Source organism: Leptodactylus fuscus, chromosome 11 (genome assembly GCF_031893055.1).
Source record: "Leptodactylus fuscus isolate aLepFus1 chromosome 11, aLepFus1.hap2, whole genome shotgun sequence".
In the NCBI taxonomy this organism is placed as follows: Eukaryota; Metazoa; Chordata; class Amphibia; order Anura; family Leptodactylidae; genus Leptodactylus; species Leptodactylus fuscus.
Genome location: NC_134275.1, coordinates 10,692,729 through 10,719,368, shown reverse-complemented (window position 1 = coordinate 10,719,368; position 26,640 = coordinate 10,692,729). Strand labels below are relative to the sequence as shown.

Sequence of the window (26,640 nt, the reverse complement as noted above, 5' to 3'; positions counted from 1 at the left end):
GAAACCCAGGCAAACACGGGGAGAACATACAAACTCCTTGCAGATGTTGTTCTTGGCAGGATTCGAACCTGGGACCCCAGTGCTGCAATGCTAACCACTGAGCCACCGTGCTGCCATGTAATGCCGCACTACTACATTATGCCCAATAATAGTGAATGGGGCACAGATGTGGCTGCAGAATATAGACTGTAGTAGCCGTGAGCGTGTCGCCCTGTAATCCGAGGGCATGGGGTGTTACTGCTTGCTGTGAATATACCCTGAGGCTGTGTATAACGCGGCTTATTCCATATGAATCACATATACAGTAAAGCAGCCGCCTCAAAATTATGAGGGTTTTTTTTCTTTTAATTATACCAAATTGCACCGTGTGAACACAGGCTTAATGGAGGCTGAGCAGGCAGTGCATGCCGGGAGTGGTCGTGGTGCAGCAGCTGGAGGCCATAGCTCCTGTGCCAGGTAAGCAGCAGGGGGCCACGTGGCAGGACTGAATGCAAGCTCTCCTCCAGGGGGCCCTAGCTGAGAGACACCGGAGAGTAAGGAGTTAATGATCTGTGCACTCCCCGACTACCGAGCACGACTCCGGGCCGGCGGGGCCGCGCTGCTCCCTCTGCTCTTCACGCGCTACTTTCGCTCCGCCGCTGCCTCGTTTTGAGTCCACGTGACGTCATCTTGACATCCCTCCATTTGATTCTGCGCAGGGAGCCAGTGTTGGTGACGTGTATCCGCCAGAAGTAGTTCGCACGTTCGGCTTCCGTTTCCGGGTCCCCGAGCGCAGTGAGGGAGGTCGGTGTAGCGGCGGCGGCCTCCTCCTGTGGGTGGCCGGTACCATGGCGGAGCTGGTGCAGGGACAGAGCGCGGCTCCCGTGGGGATCAAGTCCGAGGCATTGGCGGACGCGCTGCACCACCGGGTCCGGCAGGTGAGGCCGCCAGAGTGCGGGAGGGGAGCAGGCCGCGGCTCGGCCCTGGGGGAGGGGGTGGCTGGGGGCTGAGCTGCTGCGGCGGCCGGGGGGATCCTGGGGGGGTAGGGTACCTGGGCCCCTGCACACCGACCACCCCCGCCCTATAGTGAGGGGAGGCCTGAGGCCTGGTCCTGGGCCCAGCCCTGCCCCATCCCCCAACTGTCACCAGGGCCTGGTCCGCAGAGCTAACACTCGGCTCTTTACTGCTCCAGTGGAGGGACTACAGCTCTCAGCAGGCCTGCACGGATGTTACATGCTGGGCCTTGTAGTTCTGTGACCTCTCCTTCACTTCTCTGCCCCCTGTATATTAAGTGATAGTAATCTGAACCTTCCTTAAAGTTGTGGAACTACAACCCCCAGCATGGCTCGCTTTTACTCACCCTGAAATTTTCTCTGCGTCCCCCTCATGAGGCGCTTCCATGGAACTACAAACCCCAGCATGCCTTTCAGATCCTCACATGCTGGGATTTGTGGTTCTCTGCTTCCACAGTCACATGACCTTCTCTCAGTATCTTATCTGCGTCCCCTCCTGTTTTATACTGCAGCCCCCCCCATGTGTAACCCTTCTATCTGCATGTGCAGCACTTACACACAGGGCAGGTTTGTGGGGGCCCCACCTGCAGTAACTCCTGGACAATGCAGCCAAAAAACTATCAAAATTGTGTGTATTTTGCTGAGGCCGACTGGAGTGTAATACAGGGCGTTCCACACAAGTAGATACAACCTGCTGAGATATCGGAACGTAAAGAGGAATTAGAGGCGAGATCTTCCCCGGGTTCCTCTTTATTTCCGGCTCTCGGTGCGGGGTACCTCTAGATTGTGTTGCTGTTTTCCACCACAGATCAGGCCCATGTGACGGAGTCTCCAGCCGCGGCCACAGAATCAGCTGCAGAATCTGCGGCAAGAACCAGCAGGACTTTTTATTTTTTTTCTTAGCTCCAATTAGTTTCATTAAGAGGTAAAATGAGGGAGGAATCTGCTGCTGAAATAGGGGCGACATCAATGCCAGATTCCAGTGTGTGAACAGGGCCTGATGCTATTAATACTGCCACTCCGCAGTGGCCCCCACCAAGCATTCTGTGCTCGGCAGTGACCACAGACAGTATTATATGTTCCAAAGAGCCCAGAGTATAATGACCAGAGGTCCAGGAGAAGCAATTAAAAATAACAAACACATATACTCACCTTACGTAACTTCTCTGGGGCATCCTCGTTCCTCTTCTACCTTGTGACTGACGTCCTGCGCGCCGGACGTCACTGCTGGGGCCTTTGATTGGGCCTCAGCGTTCACATGGTGAGCAATGACCTGATTATGCCATTGCATCCAAGTAACCAATCACGAGCCCCAGCAGTGCGGCCTGGGTCGCGTCACCTCAGTCACTGTTCTGAAGAGCTCTGGAGTGGATGCTGATGCCAGGAGAGGTGAGTATAAGTTCCCCATGACGGGACTATTAAAAGATTATCTTATAAGTTTTTTGTTTGTTTTTTAAATTATTTTTAATCACCTCCCCTGGGCATCTAATTGAAAGGGGTCCAGCGATCGCCAGGCCTCTCTCCATTAGCAGTGTGTGTAGAGGTTGGGGAACCAGGCTTTTCCAGCTCTCCACAGGCTCCCTACTCTGCGCCACTGCCCTGTGGGCCCCCACAGGAGTTTGAGGCCCCGGCACTTGCCCAGGGAAGCCGGGTGCTGACTACAAGCCCCAGCAGCTGTGTCAGACCCTTGCATGACTTGTGGTCCTTTTCTCTTCCATGCCCCTCTCCAGTATCTTGCCTGCAGAGCTTACACTCTACTAGGAATGCAGGGACGTTTGACCTCTGTACAGTAGCATCATCTTAGAACTATGATCCCCATATTTGCTAGTGTCTGCTGGGCTTTGTAGTTCTATAACCTCTATTTGGTTTCTGTGCTCCCTGAATAACAAGTTTTGGAAATATTTTGTGGTTGCACTCCAGCCCTCAGCATGCCCCCGCTGCCTTGTCTGCAGAGCTTACTCTCCTCCTAGCGTGGGATGACGTCCTTCCTGCAGCCCCCACAATGGTGTCTTTTCGGGGCCCCTCACACTCCTAGTAACGCTGGGACTTTTGATCTCTGAGAATTTCTGTTGATTTTACACTTTACATCACAAAATCTGCGACTGGTAAAAATGCAATTTCTATCTTTGCAGATTCAGAACTAGAAGTCCCAGCACACCCTGGATCCTAAACTAACAGCCCCCTCCTCATTCTCCTTCTATCTTAGTGATCAGCAATCTATATGTTTCCAGCTGCAATGGAACTACAACCCTCAGCATCGCCCTCACAGTCTCTAAGGCCTGCTGGGAGTTGTAGTTCGCTCTTACACATTCTCTCCTACCCTTTGATTAGGTTTCTCTTTCACTCCTGCTTGTGTCTGTCGCTGGCTCTCTAACCAATAAAGTTTTCCTTCTTAATTCCGCTGTGTCCCACCTTTATCTGCCGCTCCTTTCTTCAGGGGTTGAGGATGAGGATGGTGGGAACTCGCCACAGTCCAGACCGCAGCACTAGCAAAAGCAGAAAAATCTGCAGTGAGGGTTATTTTAGTGTCGCCTTCTGGGAAAGCTGGGTGACGTCAGCTCTTTGGGGGTCACATAGGTTTCAATCTCCTTTTTACGTCTTGCTTTTCAGTACTTTAGGAAAGCTGAGTTATGAGGTCACCAGTAGGGGGCTGCATCACTAGATAAGAGTTGTAACGGTTTGTAGGAAAGCTGGGTGCATCCATGATGGCCGCCATTACATCCTCTGCATTCATTACGTTGACACTTACTTGGCGTGAAAGTGTGCAGGCTCTATAGGTTGCAGAACTACATCTCCCAGCATGCCCCGAGTGCTTTCTGGGACTTGTAGTTTGGTGGCTGTTGCAGATCCCTGGCATAGACTGCGCCATCACACCGCTGCTAATATTTAGGTGAAAGACGTGGCGTTTCCTCTGGAGCCCCTCCCCCTATTTCAGGTTCCCCGTCCTGTCCACACCACAGTCGGGCCTGTTCTATGTGTTACTAACCCCTGAATTTATATTGGATGTAACGTCAGTAAGAATTGTGGGTAAAACCTCCATATTGGTGCGGGATCCATTCTGAGGTATTCTATGGCGGGGGGGCGATCTCCCCAGAAAATGGGGGTGGAGCTATAATATCTCCATTTGTGAACTGAGCAATGTCGCCATTATCTCTTGTGCGCCGCCAACTTCTGGCCGCAGGTGTCACATGGCAGGACGGCTCTGTTCACGACGGTCACGTAGCGGCCCCCCCAGGCACTCGCTGGCCCTCGGTGACTTCCAATGTGGTCTGTTGTCTCTTGTCATGATGACCCTTGTGTTGTAAGAAGCCATGCTTGTCCTCAGAGTCTCCAAAGTGGTTCCTTGCAGGTGTCAGGACTCACCTCTTCAGTTTCGGGGTGTATTAGTGCAGCACTGCCCATATAGAAGACTGTTAGCAGAGTGGCAGCATCATAGGAATCTGTGCAGGGAGTATAGATGGCGGTAGTATACATGTATTCTCTCTGTAGGTCATGTGACTGTCGGGATTCTTTATGGCGCTGTCTCCTCGCACTGCCCTGTGTCTGGCGTTTATCGGCTGCAGACACAAAGCAGCCATGATGTTCGGCCTTGAATCGCAGGCGGTCTTTTCAGGTCCTTCTGCTACGAATGTCTAGAACATTCCTGTTGTGTATAGTAATAGAGGTCCATTGATGCCGCACTACAATTCCCAGCATGCCTGCAGATGACATATCCCAGGATAATTATACAATACATTGTCCTCACTATGGTCGGGGGCAGGGATGTGCCGCTCGCTCCAAGGTCACACGGCCAGATTAAGGCTGAGAGCGGACTAGCGTGGCTTCTATCCCCAGGTGTCACTTTGGCTTTCAGCCTGTGCTGTGACCACTGCCCCCTCCCAGGCCGGTCAGACCCCTCTGTCTATCACCCCGGGGGTATCCACAGGTGCCAGTGCTGAGGACTTGCTGTAACCCTTTCCATCCAATCACCTTCTGTCTTTTATGTCTTACAGATTGCTGCTAAAATTGATGGAATCCCTCACTTGAATAATTCTGGACCACTTGTGGACCCTTCATTGTATGGATATGGCATCGGGAAAAGACCGCTCGATGACGGAGGTAGCGCCGCTTATCTCTTGTTTGTTTTTACATGTCCTGTCATTAGTCTGTATTCATACAGCAGGGAATTAGCTTGCAGTTTATTGCATTGTATCATAATGTGGGAAGTCACTTCCAGTGTGGGGTGTAGCATCAGCTGCTGCCGCCTCTTACTGGATTTTGGAGGCCCAGCAAGGTCAATAGAGCCTCCAACGTGCGGCAGGTAGTTATATGCAAGTCTTGGTGTAGTCGGTGACTTGTTACCAATCCAGGTCATGTGCTGGCTCTAACTGATCGGCTGATCCTTGGTGACACCTCACTCTGCGTCCCGCACCATGAGCGAGCAGGAGGTAGCGATAAACTTGTAAATCCTTAGTGTATGCCGTGTACTCCTGGTTGTGAGCGCTTGTCCAGTCTTCTGCTGCCTGGTAAGATCTCTGCTGGCTGGCAGTGAATGGTGTGCTTGGTCACATTCAGAGCTCGCTGTTCTGTACACGGATCCCAGGCTTGAAGTCTTCCCAAATGACCGACCAGCTCTACTCCAAGAACAAGCAGAGGAGTAGAGCAGGATCAGTCACATGATCCGAGCCATCAGGACTAGTAGAGTTTTAGCCCCCCCCCCCCCCTTCCCTCCAGACAGGGCTAGAAAGTCTTTAGAATTGGCACAGCAGGGGAAAGGCATGTCTGCTGGTAAGTAAGACGTCCGCTGCAGGAGATGCGCTACAAATACTCCTTATTCTCCAGAGTAACCCTGCAGCAGGCGCAGTAAGTCTCCTAAAGGGTTGTTTTGTGGGTTCACCTGGTGGTCACCCTGAAATAATTGGGTTTTTCTGGGGCCTGTGGTACGGTGTCCACTTGTCCTATGTATGCACAGGGGGAGCTTCAATACTGAAGTTTGTGATTTCACAGTCTCATAGCCCGCGGCTCCAGTGTCTGTGGACATGGAATGAGTTCAGTGGGATTGTGTATCCCAAATATTCATATGTAGTTCCTAAAAAGGGTTTCCTCGCAGTGCAAGTCACGGGCTGGGTTCATATGCCATTCATTAGGGGTTACATGACACTACCCTGTAGTCCGGACTCGGTCCATCTAGTTTGTACTTTGGCCATATTTCCTGACCTGAACCTAGTTAGGAGATGGGAGTCCTTGCATCGTAGGGGTCTGTGATGCTGGGTGTCCCTGGGGTCTGTGATGCTGGGGGTCCCTGTCTCTACATGGGTCTACTGCACTGTTTATGCTCTGTATATGGCATGGAGAGTAGAGCACGATAAGACCCGGGCTCCCAGCATCATAGATCACTAGGTTTGCACAGTTAAATGTAGTGGTCCGGATTGCTCTATGTGCATTGGGGCCTATGGGAGTCCGGACTTGGGAACTTGCCTTGATGCAATAGGGGTCCCGGAGGCTGAGATTTCGGTACCCTATAGGGTGCTGTTTGGCTGCACATTTGCAGTGCAAGTGTTTGACCTGCTTACTCTGTAAAGGGCTCCAATGTCTCGGCCTCCGCCACCGTAGTAGACATAGTAAGATTAGCTGCAGGTTGTGACAGTTGCCATCTCATACGCTGCCAATACATTTATAAGTCACGCCAGTGGCAGGACACGACTTTATCATCTGCTCCGCCTTCTTCAGGTTGGAGAGGCGCGCTGTATACGGCTCCTTCTGGCTGCTGTATACGGCTGACTTAGTCTGTGATCTTGTAGTCTGACTCTTCTGCTGCGGCGGCAGTGATGTAGTTGGGAGCCCCGGGAGTGTTGCGTCTCTCTGAGCCGCTTCTCTCCGCGCTGTTTACTCACCTTTAGCTTGGCGTATAAATAACATCTGCCGTGTCATCTGATCTGCTGGAGTCCTGGGTTTGCACAGCCGCCGAGCTCTGGGAAAGTCTCATGGAGTGAGAGGCAGGAGTCGGGTGAACAGCTGCGGCGGCCTGCGGTATAAATAACCTCCATTATCAGGAGCAAACCTCACTATCTGCATGGGATGCAAATGGTGCGCTAGCTCTAGAACAGGCCCCATTACTGATCAACATCCAGCTTTTCCAAATCCCTGAATGGTTAATGTCGATTAGAGGCCCTTTCTCCACCACCAGTAACTCGCACTAGTTTCATCCTTTAATAGCCCCCTCCCCAGATTCCAGCACAATTGTCATTTGTCTCTACTCCCCTGTTTTTGAGCTCTTACTCAAGTGGGTGTTGTCAGGCAGGAGCAAGGAGGGGTGACGGCAGGAGCAAGGAGGGGTGACTGAGTCACCCCCCCACTACCTACTCCTGCCTCAACTCCAGAGTCACGCCCCTTTGCTTGTTCCTTCATGACTCCACCCCCTTGACATTAGAGACGCTAGTTAGTCTATTAGGAGCATCCTCAGCCAGTCTTTATTCATCCCCTTCTCCTGCTGTCAGGCCTAATACTTCTCACAGCTGTAGGGTTGTTACAGTTTTATCCTCTGTGATCTCCAGACTGACACATTGTAGCAAACTGTTGCTGGTTTAGCTCTGCGGCTTGTCAGGGCTATATATGTGGGTGTAAGAAGGTGTCCGTTCAATGACAGCGAGCAGAGATACTGGCAATGGTGATGTAATGTGTTTGGTGGTTCTGGAGCCAAGGCCCGGGGACAGGTCTCCATACATGTGACCCATTGTTTTCTGAGGCTCCGTACACAGGCCCGTGCATGTGTCGCCCTGGGCCCGTGCATGTGTCGCCCTGGGCCCGTGCATGTGTCGCCCTGGGCCCGTGCATGTGTCGCCCTGGGCCCGTGCATGTGTCGCCCTGGGCCCGTGCATGTGTCGCCCTGGGCCCGTGCATGTGTCGCCCTGGGCCCGTGCATGTGTCGCCCTGGGCCCGTGCATGTGTCGCCCTGGGCCCGTGCATGTGTCGCCCTGGGCCCGTGCATGTGTCGCCCTGGGCCCGTGCATGTGTCGCCCTGGGCCCGTGCATGTGTCGCCCTGGGCCCGTGCATGTGTCGCCCTGGGCCCGTGCATGTGTCGCCCTGGGCCCGTGTTCAGACCAGTCCTACACCTGTTCATTGTGCGTCACATTAGTCGCACCTGTTGTAATGGAGGAGCGCGCACGCAGTGACGGTGGAGCCCGCAGGGCCTGTGGTCGGCGCTCCCAGCGGACGCCTTCATGTCCAGAGAGCAGGATCCGCGCTTGTCACGTATCGATCGGCGTTTACAAGAGCAGACATATGTCCCGGCCACGTTAATGTGGACACCAATCTGCCTGCTCTTTACATCATCTTTAATTTGGTGGCCAGTGGGGAGGATTTAAAGATTTTTACATTTCTCCATTTTTTTATGGGGGGGGCTAACAGTATGTCTTCTGACCCTCACCCCCCCTTCTCATCCTGCATGAAAGCTTGCGATCAATGTCATCGCTCTCGTCCAGCTGGTTCATGAGATTTATAGACTGGTCATCCCCCCCCCCCCCCCCCCAGACACTGAGCCTAAATGTCGCCCCCCTCCCCCGCTCTCCTACGGACAGTGTATTATTTTATCGTTAAGTAATACTTATGTGTTTTTTCTTTTTTCTGCTTTTGTCTCTTTTCCCCTCTTTTCCTCCACAGTTGGTAACCAGCTCGGGGCCCTCGTACATCAAAGGTAAGCTGTGGGCTCCGTTTTATTATTTATTGATCAGAATCTAATTGTGTATTGATCCGCCATCTGTACTCCACTATGAGGGCCGCAAGTAGATGGAGACACCGGGAGGGTGGGGGGGAGTCGTTCATACAGATAATGTGGAGCATTTGGAGAAATGGGGGGGGGGGGGGGGGAGGGTCGATAAAGTTTTTGATTTATGATGTTCTTCTGACCAGGGTCCTGCAGGCCGAGGGCCCAGCTCCATGATGTCACAGACTTTTTGCAGGAAAGGACATTTTTGAGTGTTGTTAAAAAGCAGAAGTGATGGAGTAGACATTAGTGAAGGAGGGCAATGAATGACGGGGACCCTTAAAGGGGAGGCCTACAGTGTTTGTGATTGAGCTAAACCCCTACAATCACAGTGGTACAGTCTGTACTATCAGCACCAGACGCCTACTATGAATACTGGTTGGAATACATGGCGACCAAGTATCTGGCAGTTTCCGAGGTCTAGTTCTATAGAATAATTTGCACCTGATCATTGATCGCCCTTTGGAGGTTTTCAGACTTCTTAGTTGATGACCTATCCTTACCTGATTGGTAATAGACTGGTATCTGTAGACAGGGGGCGCTGTGCACAGGTGAGGAGACTACCGAGCCTCCCCATGGACCACAGCAGTCCCAGGGGGAATCTCTACATTTCACATAAAGGATGTGGGGGTGCTTGTGTACCCCTGAGTATCCCAGCTACACCCTTGCATCTTGTGCACTGGATGGGCCCAGTTTCTGCTTCTGATGTTCTTTCTTTTTCCAGGACTGTGATGACAGAAGAATTTAAAGTGCCTGACAAGATGGTGGGATTCAGTAAGTGCCTGGTGCTGTACAATAGTCCTGCTATGTGGGGTCCAGAATGGGGTGTGCAGAAGATTGCAACGTCCAGCTCCGGCCATCTCCCATAGAATTGAACTTGACTTGTACCAGTCACTCCATTCAGACGGGTTCTGGTGATTGGTGGGGGTCCCCCTGACTTACACCTTACCCGCTGTATGGTTTATCACCCATCTTTCTAAGACAACAGAACTCAGTGTCCCCTTGGGCTTTGTACACACCTGAGTCAAAGCTTCAGATTCTACTGAAATAGTGCGGCCTGCTGCCCGGTAACATGGCCGACTCTCTGCACCCCAATATTTCACTTCTAACAGTACAGAGGCCAAACCAAGTGGCTCTTAATGGCCGGGGGATTTAATGGGTTTGTGGTTTTCGCTGCCGATCACGTGATCCATTTGTTCTGTCCTAGTTATCGGACGGGGAGGGGAACAGATTTCAAGAATCCAGACAGAATCCGGATGTAAGATTCAGATTGCTCCAGGTAAGTGTTCTATTTAGTGCGATGTTCACACCATTGCTCCTTCTGTTGCAGAGACACCTTGAGGTCAGTAGGGTGTCCCGAATGCAACAGATCTGCCATGGAGGGCGTTGGACTGCCTAGTGTGGATTGCGCCTTAGACGTTACGTTATGACTATATGTCTGTATATGACGCAGTCTCTTACATTGTGTGTTTCAGATAGTGGTGGAATGCCCGAGAGACCCTGCGTCCTTACTGGAGCACCGGAGAGCATTGAGTAAGCCCCTGCAGTACAAGTAGCCATTTCCCTTTGTCACGCTGCCGCCTTGCTACGTATAATCCAGCTGAAATCTCAATTTCCCCCTCCCCGCCTCGTTCCCTACAATCTCTTCTACAATTGCTGTACTTTTTTTTTTCTTTCCGCTTGGCGAGTGAAGACAAAAGTCAGTAAAGGTATCACAGCAGGCGGAGGTGTCACTGCGGGCAGGTTTTTTTTTTCTTCTCGGGCCCCGTCACGAGCTCAGGACTTAGCCCCGGCAGTAGCCGTCCGTCCTCCCAGCGGTTCCCAGACTCTGTACAGATAGCTGGTTTCTCTGCACCCCAGCCAGTCTGCAGCGTTTTCAGGGCGTTTCGGTAGCCCCCTCATTCATGCCAGGCTGCTGTGACTGCTGAACTGGAATAAGTGTTATTGGCAACTGCATATTACACAGCAAGCTATGGAGGTTCTGCTTTGTTTTGAGTTTTTTTTCCTTGAAGATATTCCCATTACTGTGCAATGAAATCATCGGGGCAGCAGCCGCTTTTTAACCGCTTCTGGCCTGGCTCGTTGCTCATCAGTGATCTGCAATATGGGGATCTGGGGACCGTTCCTTTAAGACTCTTCCTTGGGGTTTTGTAGCTGCCGTCTTCAGGTAGTGGTGTCGCTTTCTGACACTGCCTCACCATTGTAAAGTTTATACAAGTGAATTTTGGCGGAGGGGCACATTCCCCCTCAAACTTTCTTTCAGGAATACTATTTTACGCCCTTGGGAGGGCGGGGGGATAGAGTATAATACCTGCCTTATGTTAGGACCACATGGAGATCTTTCCAGCCACACACCTCCATGTCCAAAGATTGTTCTATGTGAAATGGGCTGTGTTGCTGTGACCGTGAAACTGCGCTTGCAAGAAATCCTACAAGGTCTGACCCCTCGTGACTGTAGGGCCGCAACGCAACCCATTCACTGTAGCATAGTTGAAGTGTCATCTTTTATGTTCCTTGGGTGTCCCCATCCAGATCTCCAGGCTGCCCTAACTTTATACTGATTGTTGCGACCTCCGATGGTTTTGGCTCTTATGACTGACCTTGTGTCCTTACAGGCAGGCAAAGCGGCTCCTGAGTCAGATCGTGGAACGCTGCCGGAACGGTCCTGGTTTCCATAACGACATGGACGGAAACAGCACCGTCCAGGAAATCCTCATCCCGGCCTCCAAAGTTGGCTTGGTCATCGGCAAAGGAGGGGAGACCATCAAACAGCTTCAGGTGAGAGTTGGCAGCACTGCCAGGGTTAATCTGCTATTCACTCAGGCCTACCACCACCATCCTCATCATCCTCCCCCAGGACTACCATTTTTTTTTTTTTTTTTCCATCTACACTATTTTGCTAATAGTTTTGCGCTGCAGCAGGTATAAGTGTGTAATTACGCTCAGTGTGGTGCGGCCTTTGTCGGATGTTCATTTGCCGGAGTGCAGGCTGCCGCTAATTGCCACTTAATTCCCCTGAAACTCCAGAACCGTAAAATAATAAATAAAAATAAATTCTTTTTCTTAATTCTTAAATTCTATTTTGGTCTTTCTTCTGTTTTTACTTAAAAAAAAAAAAAAAAAATAAAAAAAAAAAATAAAAATTAATCAAAAAAAGTAGGCGTTTTACTGGTAGCTGTAAGTCGGGGCGAGCGCTGAGTGATGTTAATCACCGGTTGCAGTTACGTAATGAGCGATCTGGATCACAAGTCTCGCTAGTCATGTACCCAGGTGACAGGTACGGCAAATGTCACTGCCTGAAGAGTATTGTGTAGTGAGGAGGGGACGGGTGATTGAGCGCGCAATTGATACCATGTCAACCGAAGTGTGGAGGAGGAAGTGCAGAGTATCAGAGTGCAGGCGTGAAAGCGGCGACATAGAGCGTCCAATATCACGTCAACATTCAGTCCTGGCCTAGGACGTCTTTGGCGTTAGTGCAGCAAATCTCAGTCTAAGGTTGTGTCCACACAGAGCGTATACCGCGCAGGTGCTGCAGCAGAGTCAGCAAGGTGGGTGAGCTTTAACAGCAAGTGCGCTATGAAATCTGTCTGAAAGCTAGACAATTTGGAAATCCGTGTTCTATACCTATTGGGTGGACGTATCCGAATAGTCAGAAGGCCTTAGAAATCATATTGGAGACCCCCATTGGTGGCGTCTGGTATTTAAGTGGATGGGGCTCATGTGCAATACCAGACACAAGCCATGGCCAGTTGTCAGCTCCTCTATGGCACTTGTGGCAGTCATTGCCGCCCAGCTGCCATCACCCATATGCCATCTATATGATCCAGTTACGGGAGCCGTACTCCAGCTTTTAGAGAAGGGAATAAAATGTCATTTTCTCCTGCGCTTGCAAAACTAACCTCTGATCTGTTTCCGCAGGAGAGAACCGGCGTAAAAATGATCATGATTCAAGATGGCCCATTACCAACCGGCGCTGACAAACCCCTTCGCATCACGGGAGACCCTTACAAAGTGCAGGTACAGCAATAAAAGGGCTATTGACCGCTGTGGAAGGAGCAAATTATCGTCTCCCTCTGAGGGGAAAAACCACTTTAAGGTTTCGGGGTAGACAGGACTGTAAATAGAGGAATGCTTCTAGCCATGACAATAAAGATGTCAGCGGTGAGGGGAGTCATGGCTGCCGCTGTATACCCTGGACACTTCTCTGGTGTGCTGGCAAGGTGACGGGAGCCATAAAGAGTTAAGGCGCCAGCCGGTACCCCGCACCACTGTTACCGTGCACCAGTCCGCCCCGCACCGTTCTGTAACGACAGGCATTTATGTGTCATTTTAGCAGCAAGAGCAACGCAGTCATTTAGGAGGTAGAATATTAAAGGGCCACGCACGCTTTTCACTTCACTCCTTTTTATTTTCTTTGTGCCCTCACATCCTTTCCATGGCTAAAAATATATAATAGTTTGTTTGCGCACAAAGTACAATGTGGGGGGAGGGGGAGGTCGGCGCCCGTTAGGAAAAATAAACAGTAAATTCGCAGAAGCCGCGTCTGCTGCCAGTCTTGTCGTGGAACGCAAAGCTCTGCACCAGCTAAACTGTAAAAGTTTCACTCACAGGGGTCTGATAAGGGATGGGGGGGCAGGGGGGGGGGGGGCTGTACAGAGACTACAATCACTGGGCCGCCATGACACTCCTTGTGTGCAGGTCCCATCAGCTTGAAAGGGTAGTAGGGGACAAATTAAACTCACTGGAGGGGGGGGCGAGTAAATGCTCCTCCCCAGGCAGAACATTCTCCATTCCTTCTGGACCATGGACTGTCAGGGCCAGAAGTGCAAATGGTCAGGTGACCCCTGTGGCCAACCACTGACCTCAGTATTCACGTGCTGGGTAATGACGTTTCGGCAGTGATGTCACTGTGTCCTGTCATGTGACCAGTAATTGGCTGCAGCACTCGCCTCTGCACACCCGACCCTGGCCAATAGGCTGCATGGAATGGATCTAATCTTAGGGGGTTCTAAATATTGTTAGTGGCCCAAACACCAGTTTTACTGGGACTGTAACAGGTGGCCCAAGGTCCGGGTCATTGTGCGTCATGGCTGAAGAGTAGACACTAAGAAATGAGGTGTGAATAGAGTCTTAGAAACATCTGTGAATCTTCACTTTATTCTTATTCTTTTGCAGCAAGCAAGAGATTTGGTCCTAGAAATCATCAGAGAAAAAGATGCGGCCGACTTCAGAGGGGTTCGCAGTGACCTGAGCTCCCGGATGGGGGGCAGTATAGAGGTGCGCACCATCATGGCTGCAGTGACTGCTTTCTTGAAGGAAGGCGCCTGTAGACGTTCAGGTTTCTGGTCGTCTTCATCAGACGCTTGTTCACGGTTTTATAGTCATGTGCTCCTATATGTTTATCAGTACATTGGCCCCTAGTATAATCCATAATGTTCTGTCCCAGCTGATAGGACACTACAACTCCCAGCATGCTGGCATATGTTTGGCTGCAGGCCGCTGTAGTGAGTCCTTGTGCAGCTGATGTCACTTTCCTCATTCATGTCCTCTCTCTCTCGATCCTTTGCAGGTCTCTGTACCACGGTTTGCCGTAGGAATTGTAATCGGTAGAAACGGCGAGATGATTAAAAAGATTCAGAATGACGCCGGCGTACGAATTCAATTCAAGCCAGGTTTGTGTGACTGGTATGGCGTTATCTCGCCTGCCGTTTCTTCCATCTTGTTTGATCGTAAAAGGGGTTAAGTATATTTGAGCCGCCACGTAGTTCTCTGGCTGTGGGTTCTTGCAGGTCGCCACGTTCCAGGCTTGTGTTTACTGCTGTTGATTTTGGGTTTGCTGTCAGTATGAAGCATCGCTGCACGACTGCTGGGGGCTAAATGGTTTGCTTTGGTTGTGTTTCCCTCCTGCAGATGACGGAATCAGCCCTGAGCGAGTGGCGCAAGTAATGGGCCTCCCTGACCGGTGTCAGCACGCGGCACACATCATCAACGAGCTGATCCTGACTGCACAGGTGAGGCGGCAGACATTGCACGTGGCTGCAGGGGAGTACGTGAGCGGGCTGTCCGGCGTAAAGCCCCCTGCTAGAATGTCAAAAATGGATGGGAACGTTGGTTTTTATGTTATGTTCTATGAACCTCATAGATTGTAAGCTCTTGTGAGCAGGGCCCTCAGTCCCATTGTGTGAAATGATTCTCTTTGTAATGTATCTGTCTGTATTTTAACCCTACAAATTGTACAGCGCTGCGGAATATGTTGGCGCTATATAAATAAAATGTATTATTATTATTGTTTCTCCAGACTCTGCAACCTATTCATGGTCTGTGGTGTTAAGTGGAAGCTTCATGACATGAATGCGGAGCCCTTCCGTAATGGGTCTGGTGTTGTAGGGGGTTATCCAGGGAGCATTAAAACACTTACTACGGTTCTGTTTGGGTTAAATCTTGGGGCTTCTTGGTTGGTTATGGGTCACATGATCAGAACCAGCATGTGTGCCCTGAGTCTCTTCACTTAGTTATTGGTACTATTGGGGCCCATGCTACAGGTAACAGGAGGTGGCGTGACACGGGGGTCAAATGCTGGTTCTGATCACATGACTCAAGGTTGGGACCAGTCTGGTCACCCAAGGTTCATCCCAAATAGAATAGGAAGTGCGGAGACCCTCCTTGGGTAACCCCTATAAAGGATAGGGTATGCTGCAAAATGAAAAAAACTCACATTCACTTAGTCAGGCTCTCGTAGCAGCAGCAGAGAAGTTTTCAGGTAGGTGTTAGGGTTTGTGATGATCTTTGGCGCTCTAGGAGGTTGGTCATGTGACAAGTGACAGCGTGAAACGCCGGCCTTCATCTTATTCTGCATTTCCACTACAGGAACGGGACGGCTTTGGGAGTATCGCCATGACACGAGGAAAAGGGCGCACTCGAAGCGATTGGAATTATTGTACAGGAGGAATGCAGGAGATCACGTACACAGTGCCAGCAGACAAATGTGGACTCGTCATAGGCAAAGGTACCGCGCCTCGCCCCCACTAAATGTTGTGTGTCCCCTCCATACCGGCAGGTGTCAGGGTCCGGCATATTGAATAGATCGCTGCAGATCTAGGTGAGCTCTGTACAGGTGGCCATATTAGTTGTCGCCCAGCTTTCCTAGATACAGCACCACGCTTTCCTTTTTGAGCATTGTCTTCTGTTTTTGGTGTTTTCCATCACATTGTGGTTTCCCTGGTTGCGATTGTTGCGTTTTTGGCGTTGGCGCTGTTGTGTTCAGCGGTAGCTCCGGCGTTTAGTCTGCTCCCAGCGTCCATAAATCTTCTTTTGCCTGGTGAAGCGTTGCGGTGTAATTAGATTATAATCACATAACGATTAGCAGCCGGGCACTTAAGTATATTTAGAACCAATTTGCTTACCCAGCCTGCCCTCTCCCCCTGCTGTAAAATATCGCTCCCTTCTCGGGTTCAGTAAAGCTGCGCACGGTTAATGTGTTGTACAGAGTGCTCATATAGCGCTCATTTATACCACGGCGGGGCGCTTTAATGGACTAGAACAGCACTGCCTTTTATTTTATTTTTTTTTCTCTTTTTGCCCTGCACGTATGGGGTGAGGGTTGGCATTGTGCCAGCCATTCACAGCTTAATTTTGGGATTATGTGCCAGGCTTACTTTGGGATATGTCAACTTAACCTCTGATGTGCTGAATCATGTCAGGTAATAATTCACCGGTGTGGTATATTCATGTTAATGTTCACCCTATGGAGCTGCACGCTCAGACTAAGGCCACACGTTGCGGTGATTGCAGCTTTTTTTTGTTGTTGCAGATTTTGATGCAAGTTATTGAACCAGAGCCAGGAGTGGATTGAGCAGAAGGGAGAAATCTAAGAACTTTCTAGTTATTTCCCATTCCTTTTATATCCATTCTTGGCTTTGACTCAATTCTGCAACAATAGAAAACAAGACCCTCAGGGTAACGGGGTGTTCTGGCCCCAAATGCATATTTCACACTGATGACTAGAGATGAGCGAGTACTGTTCGGATCAGCCGATCCGAACAGCACGCTCCATAGAAATGAATGGATGCACCTGGTACTTCCGCTTTGACGGCGGCCGGCCGCTTAACCCTCCACGTGCCGGCTACGTCCATTCATTTCTATGCGAGCGTGCTGTTCGGATCGGCTGATCCAAACAGTACTCGCTCATCTGTACTGATGACATATCTGCAGAGTGCAATACCCTGACAACACCGCTATACTGTAGATGGGGCTATTTGATAGGAGCTGCTTCTGCTCCGCGTCCCCTGCTATAGACTCTTCACCCAGAGGGAACTGGATCGGTGGATCTGTGCAGGCGGATAAGATCAATAGTATGAAAAATGTGCCTGTAGCTGGAAAACTTCCTTTGAGGCATTGTTACCAGGATTGCCCTTGTCATAAGAGAAGGTGAGCGGAATTGGTGGGCCCATTTACATTGGTCTGTGCTAGGTAGAAGCTGCTGCCACTAAGTGTTTTCATATTGACGTCTATCCTTGTGTTGCACGTCATACAGGTCTGCAGTCTGTTCACCGACGTCCCGTGGCTTGTACTGTGAGGCGGGTGCAGACTTGCGGTTCAGTTGCGTTTTCCTCTGGTTTGCGGAGAAGTTTTTAGCAGTGTCGGTATGTTTGGGGCGGAAGCTGAATGGGTCACCCTCCTCCCATCCCCCTCCCCTTCTTGTGAGCTCATTCACATTTCCATGATAAACAGTGTGTCAGTGCAGTCAGGGGCTCGGCCCGGCCCTGTCCACTCTGCCTTTTAACCGCCTTGATTAATTGCTTTACAATTTGCCACCCGCTGAGGGCCCCGATTCTCTCCACCTCCTCCCACCATCCCTGTAACGTCCCCACCAACACATAGAAAAGAAGGGGAGGGAGCGTGGAATTGGAATTCTCCCAGGCTAATAGGGAGCTAATTGGGATACAGCCCCTCGGACTACCAGGAGATCGTGTCAGGAGCCACCAGATATAGAAAACTCTGCAAACCGGGCAACCAAGGCAGCGATTCTACTGCGCCATCCCATGTGCAAGCATCCCAGACTCTGTATGCATTATAGTGCAGTGCTGATGGTTTGTTACTATGTATCAACCTTAAGCTCGTGTAGACTAGATGCACTTGTACCAAACCCTCAGCTGTGAGAAGCGTTAGCTAACCTTTGATTGGCCCTGACAATGGTTTAAGGAATCCTTGTCTATCTGCAAGTTGTGGAACTCTTCATCCATATGAGACACTTGAGGGCGTCTTATAAGGGTTGCGCACTCCTTGGATGGAGCACAGATATTACCCGCACTTCCTACATGGCGGCCATGCAGATCCATTCAGTGCCGGCTATTAATACCATGGCCATTGCCGTGCCTGTTGCTAAGTGATTGGGAATGTAAAGTGAGCTGCGTTATATATAGAAGGAGCTGAAAGCATCTCAGGCCTCCATATAGAAGGACCCGGAGCCCTCCGAGCTCGGATGGAGCATCTCGTAGATATCACAACATTGCGCCATTTTCTTGTCCCTTTCAGGTCAGGGTATATAGAACTGAGAGCAATGACTTGGGGACCCCAGCTATTTGGCGCCTACTTACTGGGGGGCTAGAATATGTGCCGTGTGTACAGGGGGGTATACAGAAAGTAGACTAGTGACCAGTACAGAGATACATGTGTAGGTTTAACCCTTCCCATCCTGCAGGATTCTTCTCCATCCCGCACTGGTGGCCGGCCGGCCTCGCTCTGTTCCGTCCCCTTTATCTGCTGTGTGTGACGGTCATGAATACAAGACCAGGGTGTAGTGGAGGGAGGCGTGCCAGTAATGAATAGCTAAGTAATGAGGGTTCACCTACGGAGCGCCCCCTGCTGCTCCTCTCTGCTGAGTGTTGTCTCTTTCATCTCGAGGGTTGATACAGAGGATACGCTCTAATCCATTATCCATACCCTGTTGACATGTTTGCAGACGCCTCGCTTCCATATGCTCGCTCCTCACAATCTGTTGTGTACATGAATGCTCCGCGTCTGGGGCGGCGGCGCACGACAGTATGCTCTTATTAGATGTCATTACCGCCATAATTGGTCTATGACTAGTAATCTGTGGCTAATGAGTTAATGCCTTTACCCTTGTAGTCTCTGCGGCCTCTATGGGGCAGGGTTTGGAGGGGGGGGGACAGTAAAACTTTTTCTGCTAGTAAATTTTTAAGTATCTTTTAATTTATTTTTTTGGTTTTTTGCAGGAGGTGAAAATATTAAAAGCATAAACCAGCAATCCGGGGCCCACGTGGAGCTTCAGAGAAATCCTCCTCCTAATACGGACCCTGGCGTTCGGATATTCACCATCCGGGGCCTCCCGCAGCAGATCGAGCTGGCCCGGCATCTCATTGATGAGAAAGTTGGGGTAAGTTTCTATGGAGGAGGCTGCAGTAAGGGCCGTTACTGAGATCTCTGCCTGTCCTACTGAGAACGTAAGGCGGCTACCAGTATAGGCATTGCAGTGCGTCTTATGTCTGTTTTGGGAAAGCTGGGTGACGGCTGCTATTACTACTTTTCTGAACAGTGATAAGTAATCCTCCTTTCTGTATGCCTTGTTACTTTGCTATCCAGTGTTGGAGAAGCTGGGGGATGACTCTATGGCAGCCATATTGTCATCTTCGTGCTGCTTACTGACCACTCCTCTGTCTCGTTTTACCTTTCCTCTTCCAGGGATCTGCCATTGGAGCTCCGAGCAGCTTTGGTCAGAGTCCTTTCAACCAGGCACATGCGACACCTCATCAAAAGTAAGTGCTTTATTGTGACGTGGTCTGGTCCTTGGTGCTCTCACTATTACTGCGGCCATAGACTTTACATATCACCAAGGGCATTAAAAGCAATTCCTTAAAGTGTGCCTGTGCAGAGGGGAGTTGTAAGAAGTAGTAGGGCATTGCTATGTATACAGTGTACATATGTAGCAGGATCTCCCCTAACTCCTATTTGCATTGCATTTAGTGTGACTCATACCGAGCAATTCCCTATATCGGATAGCACATGCTTGTGTGTATTATAGGGGATTGCTATTTATGCACATTCCTTGTACGGGCCGTGTCATTAATTCTCTTCTCTTTTCAGTGGTCCTCAGGCGTTCGTAACACAGGGTTGGGGAAACACTTACCAAGCCTGGCAGCAGCCTGGCCAGCAACTTCCAGGTGGGTACAAGCTTTGCTCATTTGCTTTAGTTTCCGTCATTTAGGAGTAAAGGAGGGGGTTGCCCTTGATGTTACAGATGCCATCACATGCTGGTACTTGTAGTAGTAGGTAACGTGTTCATCCTCAGGGCAGAGCCGTATTCTTCCATCCTTGTTGGAGAGGATTTGTGAGTGATAATGGCTGTGACAATACATCACTGGTCATACGTCCCTGCACTGGTCTATTGTCTTCTCTCTATTCATAGTTTCCTAGGTGAAATGATCATGTATACCAGTGACAAGTCCTCCCTCCTTCCTCCCATACTCCTACGCAATGGCTCCCGCTCTGGCGGAGGAGTCACGTTAGGTATCACTGCCTTCCTCCTCGGACATATTCTGCCGTATCCGATGCAAAGCAAGAATATAATTGATGTATAAGAGCGCACTCGCATCACCCCCTGCAGAGCTCGCATGCTAATGTCTGCACAATATAGGAGGAAATGTTCGCCCATAGTAAAGCATTACAGGAACAACACGTCGATTTTATTGTGAGCTCTGTAATTCCTTGTTTCTCCTCTGGTGGCGCTGCAGGGGAGTCAAACACTTTCTGCAGGGTTCCCCCACAGTCCTTAGGTTTCAGGGCAATTTGTGATCTGAAAGGTTTGTGCAAAGTAGACATCCCCTTTAATGAAGGAGTAGAGTCAGCATTATATGTGTCCTTGCCGTTACCCCGACCGTTTCGCTCGCCAGGACTGAGGCAGCCATTTTCTTTGTAATAACAGAATCATTGAGGTGTGAAGCCGGGCTAATGTTTAGTAAACCAATAGGTGAGGTAGTTATCAAACCTACAAGATGGCTGTTCCCAGCGCCCGCGCGCCTCAGAACACTTAAACATTGTGGTATGAGTTATTGATCCGTCCCGAGGCGTCCCGCAGAGAGGGATATAGGAAGCAAGCTGGGAGATGTGCTCGATTTGGCTGCTGTAATCCTTTCCCACTACATTATTTGAAAACGAGTCCCATTGCCGCGGCTTTTGTTCCTCTGATCGTATTGTATGTAAGCAGCGAGCGTCTGTAACTATTCATCTCCCAACTGGTGAACAAATTGAGCGAGCAAGACCCCCCCCCCCCTCCCCCTCCCGTCCTAAGCAGTGATCTAAACATTGAGAGTTTTATTGCCGCTTACAGACCCTTCAGCACATACATAAAGCGCCCAATGAGCTCCCACATGCCGGCCTGCAGTCCATTAATTGGCGTGTCCCTCAATCACTTCCCAAAGAAAGGCCATTGATTGAGCCCCCTATTGTGACCATTGGCAGGTGGGCACTTTCTGTGACCCTGTGTCATTGATGAAGGGACATCGGCCTGACTTGTGCTAACGGTCAGTCCACGGCTCTGACCATCTCCTGCTCAGTCGCGGCTGCTTTTTGCAGATTTCTCTGCTTTTTATTCTTGTATTTTTCTGGACTGTGACTGCAAATTCCCCCGAATGTCTCAGCACAGATCCTCAGCAATGAAGAAAGTGGAAGGTTGATACTACGGACCTATGCAAGAGTTAATCTCTCCTGGGGGCCACTAGCCTAAGTTGTAATCCACAGGTCATCAGTATGTGATCTGTCAGGGTCACTAGCTGCCTTTGACACAGCTAGTGCGCGGGGAGCTTGTGCAGCACCGCTCCTGACCTAGTAACACCAGCACTGCTGCAATTCCCTGGAACCAGCACTATGCGGTGGACAGGGCTGCTGTGATGGTCCAATGCCAGAATAGCAACAGCCTGTGTTCACTCTTCACCAGCAGCATCCTGCTGATCTGTGTGGGGGCTGGGTGTTATAATGACTCGGCTTGTCATTGCAGCTCAGCCCCATTCGCTAGAATGGTCCTGAGCCGCTGCTATACCATGTGATTGATGAATGTGTCGGACACAGGGGAGAGGCTCCAGGCCTGGATGTCTGACCCCACCAATCACACAATGGCGACCTGTACTAGGGTTAGGCCATCAGTATAGAAGTCCTGGGCAATGCCCACGTTTCTCTTTATGGCCGCCATAGTGTGCACGGTTGGCAGGTACAGACAGACTTACATATGAAGAGCTCAACGGAAAAATGGCCTAAGTCCAAAAATCAATATTGTGAGAAAAACGAAATTTAAAGTTTTAGCGTAAAGCAAACGGGCATTATTGTGTAATATATCTATCCAATGTAATCAGCTAATGAACACCGTTAATCCTAATCATAAATTGTATTATTTATTTAAAAAAATTGCAACTTCATATATAAATATATATATATTATTTATTTAATATTATTAATTAATTACTACTATTATTTATTATTATATAATAATAATAATTGCATAACAGAAATAAAGGCACATCTTAAATATGGCTTACACATCGAAGGTGCTACAGCACACGTATCTTTATGGTTGCCGCAGCAGTCGGCTTAAGTGCAATCTTATGCTAATATCGTCAAATATACCGTAAAAATTATTAAACGATGAAGAATAATAATTACCTGCCTCCCTTTTCGGCGCTAAATATGTGCAAAAGTCGATTTAGAGCCTTTTAAACAATAAGACAAAGTTTTTTCACTAATATAAACAACAGACCGGAAGTCACGATTTCAATGAAAAAATGACCAACGAGAGTGAAGTAAGTAAGTGTGTATTGGACTTAGGCCATTATTCCATTGAATGTAAATTCTTCTGCATTGAAATATATGGACTTAGGTCATTAATCCTAGGTACCTTGTAAACCCAATGCATAGAACGAGGTACAAAGAAGCTTTCTAGGTAATAATTTGAAATATGACAAAATGTGGACTTAGGCCATTTTTCCGTTGAGCTCTTCATATATATATATATATATATATATATATATATATATATATATATATATATATATATATATATATATATATATATATATATATATATATATATATAATGTCACAGGCCTCACCTTTGTATCATGTATGGTCACCTTTTGCAAAGCTGGAGATTTTTAGTGGTGTCTCCTATGAAAACCCTCTAAAAATCTGTGAATCTTTATGGCAGATTTTACACCTGAACCCGGCCGGCGGCAGAAGGATTTCCTGCTCCCATTCACTTCAGAGGGTAGTTCGGACGGGTAGACTGACTTTCTGTCCTGATCTGTTGCCCTCCATGAGCAGTCAGAGCAGTAGCGCTGTATGGGCCGCCGTGCTCCCTGGTTACGGTCCTTGTTTGTGGCGACATTTAATTAGCTAATTCCTGATATTGATCACTTTCGCGTAGCGGCCGCTCACTGACTTGGCCTTCACCTCAGTGAGTGCAGACGGTGGCCGCTTGTTTCCATGGTCACTGAGGACGCCTTTCACTTCTCTTGAGCTGATTTATTCTGTGAAATAACTGAGAAACGTCAAATATGTGGCGTCTGTTAGCCTGGAAACATCCATAGGGTCCTGGAGGAATCAAATCCATATAGGACAGACGTTGTGTATCTCCTCCCTGTATGTGTGATTATACCGTATACTCCTTCCTGTATGTGCGATTATACTGTATACTCCTCCCTGTATTTGTGATTATACCGTATACTCCTCCCTGTATGTGCGATTATACTGTATACTCCTCCATGTATGTGTGCTTATACCATATACTCCTCCCTGTATATGTAATTATACCGTATACTCCGCCCTGTATCTGTGATTATACCGTATACTCCTTCCTGTATGTGTGATTATACCGTATACTCCTCCCTGTATGTGTGATTATACCGTATACTCCTTCCTGTATGTGTGATTATACCGTATACTCCTTCCTGTATGTGTGATTATACCGTATACTCCTTCCTGTATGTGTGATTATACCGTATACTCCTTCCTGTATGTAGGATTATACCGTATACTCCTCCCTGTATGTGCGATTATACTGTATACTCCTCCCTGTATGTGTGATTATACTGTATACTCCTCCCTGTATATGTAATTATATTGTGTACTCCTCCCTGTATCTGTGATTATAGCGTATACTCCTTCCTGTATGTAGGATTATACCGTATACTCCTCCCTGTATGTGCGATTATACTGTATACTCCTCCCTGTATGTGTGATTATACTGTATACTCCTCCCTGTATATGTAATTATATTGTGTACTCCTCCCTGTATCTGTGATTATAGCGTATACTCCTTCCTGTATCTGTGATTATAGCGTATACTCCTCCCTGTATGTGTGATTATAGCGTACCTCAGTATATTTCGCCCCATCTTCTTATCCCTTATCCTGTTTGGCCCGCAGGTCAGCAGAGCCAGCAGCAGAACGCGCAGCCGGATTACAGCAAGGCATGGGAGGAGTACTACAAGAAGCAGAGTGAGTTGTGTCCATGATGTCATGGCTGTGCGGCGCGGCCCCTCCTCTGTGTTACCTCTGAGATTTCCCAGATATTCGCTCCTGCTCCGATCTAATGTTCTTCTCTCCGCGTCTGACAAGTATTATGCGGATATTTTCAGTATTTTTCTTTCTATTCTATTGCAGATCAAGCGGCCAGCGCCTCGTCTCAGCCAAGCTCCCAGCCTGACTATACCATGGCGTGGGCAGAGTATTATAGACAGCAAGCTGCTTACTACGGACAGTCATTGGGACAGACACAAACCCACAGCCAGGTGAGTGTCCCCAGCGGCCCCGTCACCTGCTGCACCTGCTAGTACACGGACGTGTGGAGATATATATATATATATATATATATATATATATATATATATATATATTTTGCATTATTTTATGTGAATTTTTTCATAGTTTTGTATCTGTGGAGAGTTTTTGTGACCTGACCCCCCTTGTGTCCCCTCTTGTCTTGCAGGAGCAGTAGAACAATAATCCCGGCAGTTTTCATTTCCTTTTTGTTTTTCCCCCCTTGGAATCATTGCAGAAGAACCTTCATTTGTAACCGGTTTCTAGATTTGTTTTTGAAGAAGAATTTTTTTTTTTTTCTTTTTTTTTTTTTCCTTTGTTTGTAAAACACTAGTGATATAGGGTTAAATCTATACTGAACTTTGCTAAGAATCAGGATTCTATAATATACTAAAGATATAAATGTGCTGGGAGTATTTTTATTCGTTTAACTTTTTTTTTCCTTTTATTTTTTTTTTGTATGCATTTCTTACCCTTGAAGAAAAAGTGTTAAAATGAATTCTTTTTGGAACAGAGCAGATTATATTGAAGAAAAAAAAAAAAGAGAAAATCTAAAACACCGAAAAAAAAAACAAAAAAAAAATCCATTCTGTATATTCCTCCACTGTGTAGCCCCTGCCCCCCCTTTTTTGGTGCTGATTATTGCAACATATTTGTCTCAATTTTTTTTTTTATTATTATTTTTGGAATTTTTTTTTTTTTTTTTTTGTAGCATTCTGTCTTATCGGACCGTGCAGCTTGGAGGTCTTATCACAAAAAATAAGAAGATGAGTTCTTGATATAAAAAAATTTCTGTACACAGTTCCTGAATTTTTTAAATGTGTATTTAAATATTCTTAACTGTAAATTCATGAAGTGTTTTACGTCTAATTTTTTCTGGTTATGATGACTGTATTTGATTTTATTGCATTTTTTTTTTTTTTGGTGTTATTTTTAAAGAGAAGTATCGATCTATGTTACTCGGAAATGGGGAAAACAAAAAAAAGCAAATATTTGAATCTATTTCTTGAGACAAGTATTGTGTGTTTGGGGGTAAAAGGGGAGGGGGCGCAGGGTCATTTTTGTAGGCTTTGTACAATACCTAGGGTTTTGAAGGGTTAATATAAAATAAAAAAAAATTATGATTGTTAACCCCCTCCTTTCCTCCCCTCCCCCCTGTCCTTCCGGACGGAGATGAAACGCGTCGCGGTGCAATGTGTTTGGGGGTCCACCTGGCAGGACGGGGGGTGGGGGGGGGGCGGTCTGGGGAGGGGGGCCATTTTATAAAGCAATGTTTATCACTTCTGAAGATGCCTCTGTATATCCGACTTCCAAGCTATAACAGAAATTTACTTTTTGTGCAGTCAGAATAAATACTATTATTTTTAATATGAAAAAAAAATAAGAAAAGTTTCATCTTGTAAGAATCTTAAATGCAAACACTGTGGAATCTTTAACACGTGCGGAAAAGTTTAAAAAAGAATCGTAATAACTATTTTTTAACTCCAGGGTTTGTTCATGTCTGTTTTTGATTTTTTTTTTTTTTTTCTTTGTTTTTGTTTTAAATATTTTCTTATGTAATTGTCAAATTTATCCTAGAAAATAAAAGCCTAGTATTAACCACAGTATGTGCTAAAAAAAATAAAACAAAGTTTTGATTTAATAAAAGGGATCTGATTTTGAATGTTTGTAGTTTTATTTTCTTCTTGTACAGACGACTCTTCTTGGTTTTTTTTGTTTTTCGTTTGGAGAAGAGAAAAAAAAACGGAATTGCAGCGAATCGTGTGACTTTAATCCTTGGGAACATTCCGTTTTTTTTGTTTTGGTTTGGTTTTTTTGAGTGTTGGGTTTGAATTTTTTTTTTTCTTTTATTCCTAAAATGTTTAACTATTAAAAAAATAAAATAAAATAAAATTCACAATTGGATGATATTCATTATGTTACAGAGAGATGTCTTATCTGACAATTGCATTTTACACTCTATATAATAAAAACGCCACGAGGCTGCTTGTGGATGAAAACCTTCTGCGGTCTGGTTTCTTCATCGCTTTTTTTGGGGAAATTTTTTATTTTGGTGTTTTGTTTAAATGTGAATTTTTTTTT

At 47.9% G+C, this 26,640-nt stretch overlaps 1 protein-coding gene across 1 annotated transcript; it reads left to right on the top strand.

Annotated features, from left to right (window-relative positions):
• The first annotated feature begins 723 nt into the window (after positions 1 to 723).
• Positions 724 to 26,476, top strand: FUBP3 (far upstream element binding protein 3). Its single transcript, XM_075260042.1, has 18 exons — positions 724 to 917; positions 4,985 to 5,090; positions 8,632 to 8,665; positions 9,459 to 9,508; positions 9,942 to 10,013; positions 10,210 to 10,267; positions 11,350 to 11,512; positions 12,653 to 12,751; positions 13,910 to 14,011; positions 14,304 to 14,406; positions 14,645 to 14,745; positions 15,602 to 15,740; positions 18,970 to 19,130; positions 19,436 to 19,509; positions 19,838 to 19,914; positions 24,166 to 24,237; positions 24,403 to 24,530; positions 24,728 to 26,476. Exons 1-18 carry the CDS (start codon positions 828 to 830, stop codon positions 24,734 to 24,736), a joined length of 1,638 nt encoding a protein of 545 aa, XP_075116143.1. The 5' UTR covers positions 724 to 827; the 3' UTR covers positions 24,737 to 26,476.
• The last annotated feature ends 164 nt before the right edge of the window (positions 26,477 to 26,640 follow it).

Bases quoted from the DNA above. Each gene is read 5' to 3' on its own strand.
- FUBP3 (XM_075260042.1), top strand. From the start codon at position 828: ATGGCGGAGCTGGTGCAGGGACAGAGCGCGGCTCCCGTGGGGATCAAG. The intron at 19,915-24,165 runs GTGGGTACAAGC...TTTGGCCCGCAG, and splicing joins GCCTGGCCAGCAACTTCCAG to GTCAGCAGAGCCAGCAGCAG. The intron at 24,238-24,402 runs GTGAGTTGTGTC...ATTCTATTGCAG, and splicing joins GGAGTACTACAAGAAGCAGA to ATCAAGCGGCCAGCGCCTCG.